At 42.6% G+C, this 6,431-nt stretch overlaps 1 protein-coding gene across 1 annotated transcript; it reads left to right on the top strand.

The window, feature by feature from the left end:
- Positions 1 to 3,149: 3,149 nt before the first annotated feature.
- Positions 3,150 to 5,755, top strand: klf2a (Kruppel like factor 2a). The gene is made up of 3 exons (XM_029706770.1): positions 3,150 to 3,541; positions 3,759 to 4,686; positions 4,813 to 5,755. The coding sequence occupies exons 1-3, from the start codon at positions 3,470 to 3,472 to the stop codon at positions 4,986 to 4,988; spliced, it is 1,176 nt and encodes a 391-aa protein (XP_029562630.1). The 5' UTR covers positions 3,150 to 3,469; the 3' UTR covers positions 4,989 to 5,755.
- The last annotated feature ends 676 nt before the right edge of the window (positions 5,756 to 6,431 follow it).

The following is a 6,431-nucleotide window of genomic DNA, read 5'->3' as shown; positions in this document are numbered from 1 at the left end:
TCCCTCTGAAAGTTATGAGCCTGCCTTAATATAGCACTTCTCACACATAACCACTGAGGACTGAGTCAAATTCCACCTAGTCATCAACAGTTGTGGCCTCTGTCTAGGTACTCTATCAGGGGTTGACCCAAAGGGCTAGTGAATAGTTCCTACCTGCCGTCTGATACGACTACGTAAGTGCTGCTGAATCACACCATTCCCCTGCGGTCATACGAGTGGCCTCTCGGACTGCAGCCTATCGGGATTGGCTCTGTGATCTGCAATACTGAAATTCCTTATAACCTAAACAGGTGTTCAGCGATAAAATGGTCTGACTGGACATCATTCTAAGGAAGCTAAAGGAAACTAAAGTGGAAACAGCTGGTAACAGCTGGTACCTGTACCTGTTAGCTATCAACAAAATGAATGATGTCCATCTCTGCGCTCCTTTAGTAACTTTCATGGATAGACGTAAAAAAAGGGAAGCATTCCGAGTAGCCTATTTACTGCAATATTCTATTGTCATAGAGATGCCTTGACTTTGTGAGTCACTAATATGACTTCACATCACTGATGTTTCACATCAATCTAACCACTATACCAATCACAAGTTTGAGGTGACCCGGGAGACGTGCAGTTTTCACCAACCCTCTCATACACTGGAAACAATGTCTGGCCGTCGAACAAACCGCTTCCCTTGCATAACCGCTCTGAATCATCAAACAAGGGGAAATAGGATCAGGATATTCTTCAATGCACTCTTACTAATGCCGGGGGGGGGGACTGAAAGTGTAGAGAGGGGAGGTAGGTGTGTAAATAGCCGCAGGTCTACTGGGGACGATGTTCATCCATTAGGCCTAGAGTTCCTGTAAGACACGGACTCCGATACTTTTCTGTGCTGTGACCCACCGAGAGCCTTTTAAAAATGTCTTGATAGAGAGTCACAGTAGGTAACGAAATCTTTTCTAATTATGTTGGAATGTCACACATGTACGTGCAGCGTATGTAAACCACATCATCCCAGATTTCCAACCTATAATTAATACACAGAATGTACGTTGGCCTGAGGAAAGAACAGGTTGTAAAGTACAGATTAAAGCCACACCCATGTTTCTTTCTGTCCATGGTGGTTGTTCACAATATAATTACTTGTGTAACTGCTGCTTCTTTCATGCTGTGGGATACAGTTGTATCTGACAATCAGGTCATATGCATATGGATTTTATTCCCTTTTCTCATTTGTTGACAGACTTAATGAGGATTTTCATCCATGGTTGGCTGTATTTAAGGTTATTTAAACAGAGGAACGGCAGCAGTAACATGCATCTTAAATAAATAACAATATTAGGCAGACATTTGCCAGAGCCCAACTGTGAAACAACCAACCGGTTAGCCAAGTTGTACTGGCACAAAGAAATCCCAAATTAGTACCAGTGCTTTTGCAATTTAATTGAGGTTCAACAGATAAACAGGCAAATAAAAGACTAATGGCAGTGGTTACTGGTTGTAGACTTTGTGGCATCGGAATGACCATATTTGGTTGACTGATTAGGGAAGCTCAGATGAATCATTACACGGCCTTTATGGTTAAGACCCAGAGGGATATGAATTATGTAAGGTGGATAGTAAAGGTAAGCCTATTCATGTACTGCCCTTCCTCAACTACTATGTAAACACACAAACTGATAGAAAGTGAGAATGGTTTGACACATGCACACAGTTGACACTTCACAGAAATAGAAACAAAAACACGTTGGTTCCATTGTGAGAAAAGAAAGGTATCGTTCTCATCATTCTGGTGCACCTGCAACTAGCAGTGCACTATTATGAATGTAACAACATAGGCAGTATCAATTGACAAGCAGTGAGGACTAGGACATTTGGATAACAAAATGAAGGTCCACATCCTACTCAGGGCATGTCATTTGAGGATGATATTTGCCGTTTACCTTATCCTTAACTGAAGGCTGTTTGTGAAACTGGCGCAAGAGACCAGATACCAACGTGAATACCTCGCTGGACAAAGCAGGCTCAGCAGCTGCTCATTCAGCCTCATTATTTGCACCTGAATGGGGCTTCCTAGAGGCTAAACGCTTTTTTATCGCGTGTTTACGGGAGAGTTTGAAAGAGTGAAAAGATTCAGATGTAGGCATACTTGGCGCCTGGTGGCTGCAGCGTTGTTTAAAGCCTGCTGCGCTGGGAGACTGGGTTTCTCACAGGCTGACGATGATACGCAAATGAGCTGAGTAGAGAGATGAGTTGGTCAGGTGATGGGAGAGCCAACTTATCTGCCAAATTAAAGCTGTTATCATATGATAAAAGGAATATGGGGTTATCCTTCTATATATATATATATGTTGAGATATTTTACATTTGACTTGAAGTGTAATCGCATTACAACGTGTAGTCTTTTTTACCTTTATTTAACTAGGCAAGTCAGTTAAGAACAAATTCTTATTTTCAATGACGGCCTACGAACAACTGCCTTGTTCAGGGGCAGAATGACAGATTTTTTTACCTTGACAGCTCAGGGATTCGTTCTTGCAACCGTTCGGTTACAAGTCCAACGCTCTAACCACTAGGCTACCTGCCGCCCCAGTCTAGTATCAATAGCACAACACATTACTAAAGTCTCCATATAGCCTATCCTGTAATCACACTCTAATAATCTATTAGTCTACAACTGAGAGGATAACGCACTGTTTCCAACGTCTCCATAACCTACCCTGCAGTATACCTCTTTCAACACGGAGTGCGTTATGCTCTATGCTGCTCGGAGAACTACCCTGCATGTGTATGCGCCTTGGACATGTCTTTCACATGTGTTTGGAGATTAAAAAAAAACGCGTGTTTTGGTTTTTGTGTATGTGTTTTGGTTTTTGTGTATGTGTGTTATATTGGGTTGAAGGAGAAGGTATGTAATGCATTGGGATGTAGTAATATTAGCCTACATTGAAATACAATGCGTAATATTTTATCCAAAATGCGTAACTTTGACTCTCGTACGGTGCGTGCATCTTTCGGTATCATTACCCTATTCGTAATGTGTTAATTGTTTACTATTCTTTTTTCAAGGGGGCGGACTTTGCCAAGCGCAGCATTACGGTTATACTTGTTAAACTCGTTTCTGTGCAGGAGGGGCTTGTATAGAGGTGTCTTTAAAGCTCGCACGAGTGCAAGAGGGAAAGCAAAGAGACTACAAGCGCTCACTGGGCTCACTGGCTTTATATAGGGCTAAATTTAGGGACGTGTAGTGCGTGTTTCCGCCGCTTCGTACAATTGGTCCAGCTTTTCAGCTGCAATATTTATAAGGTATAGGAACTCCTACCAATCAAACTTTCACATGACTCTGAAACAGTACTTGAAGTGAGAAGTAGTGGTTTATACTGCTACAAATAGTTTCTCGTGTGGACTCCAGTCTACATCGTGTTTGCTAATATTTTTAGACAGAAATAACGTTTTTTATTCAAGAAAATTACGACGTATAGAAATGGCCTTAACCGGGACCATTTTACCATCCATCGCTACATTTGCGAACCAAAAGGAAAAATGCTGGGAAAATGTAAGTATATTGGATTATGTATTTAGAGATGTTTGTTGGTTGTTTTACATGTTGTTGGTCAATTTATGTAAAAATAAAGAAATAGCATTTCAGTCCAGATGTAGAATCAACCCATATTTGTTGGTAAAGTTTGGCAATTTAACAGTTAGCCGAAATATATATAGAGTTGTATTTTTTTATATTATAATTTCACTAATGGTATCCTTTATTATTTCAGAGGTGGAAGGGAGAGATGGACAGGTCTGTGCATTCCAGCTGTGCTGTGGTGGAGAGCATGGACAACTGCATGGGCAGAAAAGACGAAGAAGAGCTCGATAAATTCCTGGATCTGGAGTTTATTCTCTCTAACACCACGGGCACAGACAACACTCCATCCTCCGGGACGGGAGTAGAGTACAGGCTAGGAGAGCAGAACAACATGTATCACTCCGGGATGCAGTCTAGCTACCCGCTGCCCGAGATGAGCAGCCCACCTCCACCTTACAACAGCCTGATGGCTGAGCTCCTGCGCACTGAGCTTGACAGCAGCTTCTGCCACCAGCTTTCCGGCAACAGCATCCATGGGAGATTTCTAGTCAGTTCCTCTGCCTTCCCAAATCAGGACTTTGTAGACAACATCAAGGTCGAGCCATCCATGGACAGTTACGGACCGCTTATGGGCATGGTGCCACAGAGCTGCCCAAAGATCAAGCAGGAGGGGAACGTTTCGTGCATGATGTCCTTCGAGCAGCCGAGACTGGCCAACTCTCCACAGGCTGCGGGGAACATGACACCGCCTCTCAGCCCAGACGACCTGATGAGCTCCGAGTGTCAGCCCCAGATGTGCCACTCCATGACTTTCCCCCAGAGCTACCGCTCCGCAGCGGGATACCCTCACTCTCACCCGCCCCAACAGATGCAGCTCCCGTACCAGAGCGCACACCAGTTCGGGATGTATGAAGACGGAATGGGTATGCAGCCCACCAACCAGAGAGTGCTACTCACTCCACCGTCCTCCCCGCTGGAGATGATGGACTCAAAGCCAAAGAGGGGTCGGCGCTCCTGGCCAAGGAAGCGCACTGCGTCTCACACTTGCACTTTCGCTGGATGCGGGAAAACCTACACCAAGAGCTCGCACTTGAAAGCGCACCACAGAACGCACACCGGTAAGGAATATTCCTCATTTTCTCTTTATGCTTATTGCAAACGTGAACTACTTGGCTCTATGTGTTGCAAAGAACTGCGTTTTATGTCAGTATACTTATGGTATTTTCCATTTTGTAATTCAACAGGTGAAAAACCATACCATTGCAGTTGGGAGGGTTGTGGCTGGAAGTTCGCCCGCTCCGACGAGCTGACACGCCATTTCCGTAAGCACACTGGCCACAGGCCGTTCCAGTGCCACCTGTGTGAGCGCGCCTTCTCCAGGTCCGACCACCTCGCGCTGCACATGAAGCGACACATGTGAGAAATCACATACGATTGAGGACTATGCCAAATTATCCAAGAACAACATCAATTAAGATGTCTCCAAAATATGTATTTCGTATTTTAGTTTATTTAAATTTCGGGGGGGGGGGGTGTAATAGGAAAACAGCATGAGAACATAAAACGTGGTCCGACTTGACCAATTAACGAATTCTATATACAAATACTATTTTTGAAATATGTAGCTGGTACTACTTTGTTATTTTTTATCGAATAATATTTCTATAAAAAGGCTTTAAACATGCATTACACGGTGTTTGCATTTGTGAATTCAACTCAAAATATGAGGCTGGCCCTATACACCTCTGAAGCAACTGGAATCTGACAATTACATTGTTTAACATGATGTGTTTTGATAGCCACGATAGTGCCTTCTATTATATGCATCCTACGAGTGCCATATTTTCTAATGGCAAAAAAAACAAAGTTTATGTAAGTGTTATAACTGTAAACAGAACATGAAATAAGCTTTAAGACAATGTTTTGATCTAAAACTGCCTTTCAGTCTTCAGAGGCTAGAATTGAATGTTCTGTGTGTGCATTTATCTGTTGAATAACATTATGTCAGGGTCTTTAAAACTATGGAAATAGTTGTCCATCTCAACATGACAAAGGGCTAAACGTCTTGTGACTTAAAACTGTTCTGTTTGGTTTTCTGAGGAAATGTATTAATGCCATGTAAATACATTTTTATATAATGTAAATAGTTTATTTTAATGTACATATTAAACTAATTGAACAACATTATTCTTGACTTTGAGTGAAATCCTTGTGGCTTTCTTGTCTATTATCCTGACAAAGGAAAATGGAACAGCCCTGACATCTGTGTATCATCATCACACCACACTGTAACATGACACCAGTCATAAACTCCTCAACAATACTTCCTGTATCTTTACATCAACCATAAGCTATAGTTGTCCCTGTGTGAATGGCTTGCCAGCTATCCTATAGGCCAGTTCAGGCCTGAGCAGTTTACAATATGAATGTGAGTGCAATGTTTTCCATCTGTCACAGGACCACTGCCAGAGTCTTGTGGCTCATACAGCCTATAAATACAAACATTACATTTACATAATTACAGAGACTTAATATAGATGTCCCCTCTCTGGGTCTGGGCACAGGGGCACACCGCACTGAAAGAGAAAGGAACCCTAGTCCCTGCCTCAATGAGAAGACCCAATGGGACAGGGTGGAAAGTTCAGTGGGGCTTAGAAGAGAGTGACACGAAGGTTACACATCTGTTAGCCTGGATTTGAGTCTCACAGTGAATGTACTTGTTCCTTAAATATTCTATAGAATCAAACCTCTCACTTCAAGTAGTGCCTGAGTTAGGCTCTATTGTCTTATTTAAATGTTGATAAAAGCATGAAACAGTATTAAGCAGCTATCACTTAAACATGGTTGCACATTCTTGAAAGTA

The sequence above is a fragment of the Salmo trutta genome, chromosome 22 (assembly GCF_901001165.1).
Source record: "Salmo trutta chromosome 22, fSalTru1.1, whole genome shotgun sequence".
NCBI classification, from domain to species: Eukaryota; Metazoa; Chordata; class Actinopteri; order Salmoniformes; family Salmonidae; genus Salmo; species Salmo trutta.
Note: the sequence above shows the minus strand (reverse complement) of the source record. Positions and strands in the feature narration are given on the sequence as shown.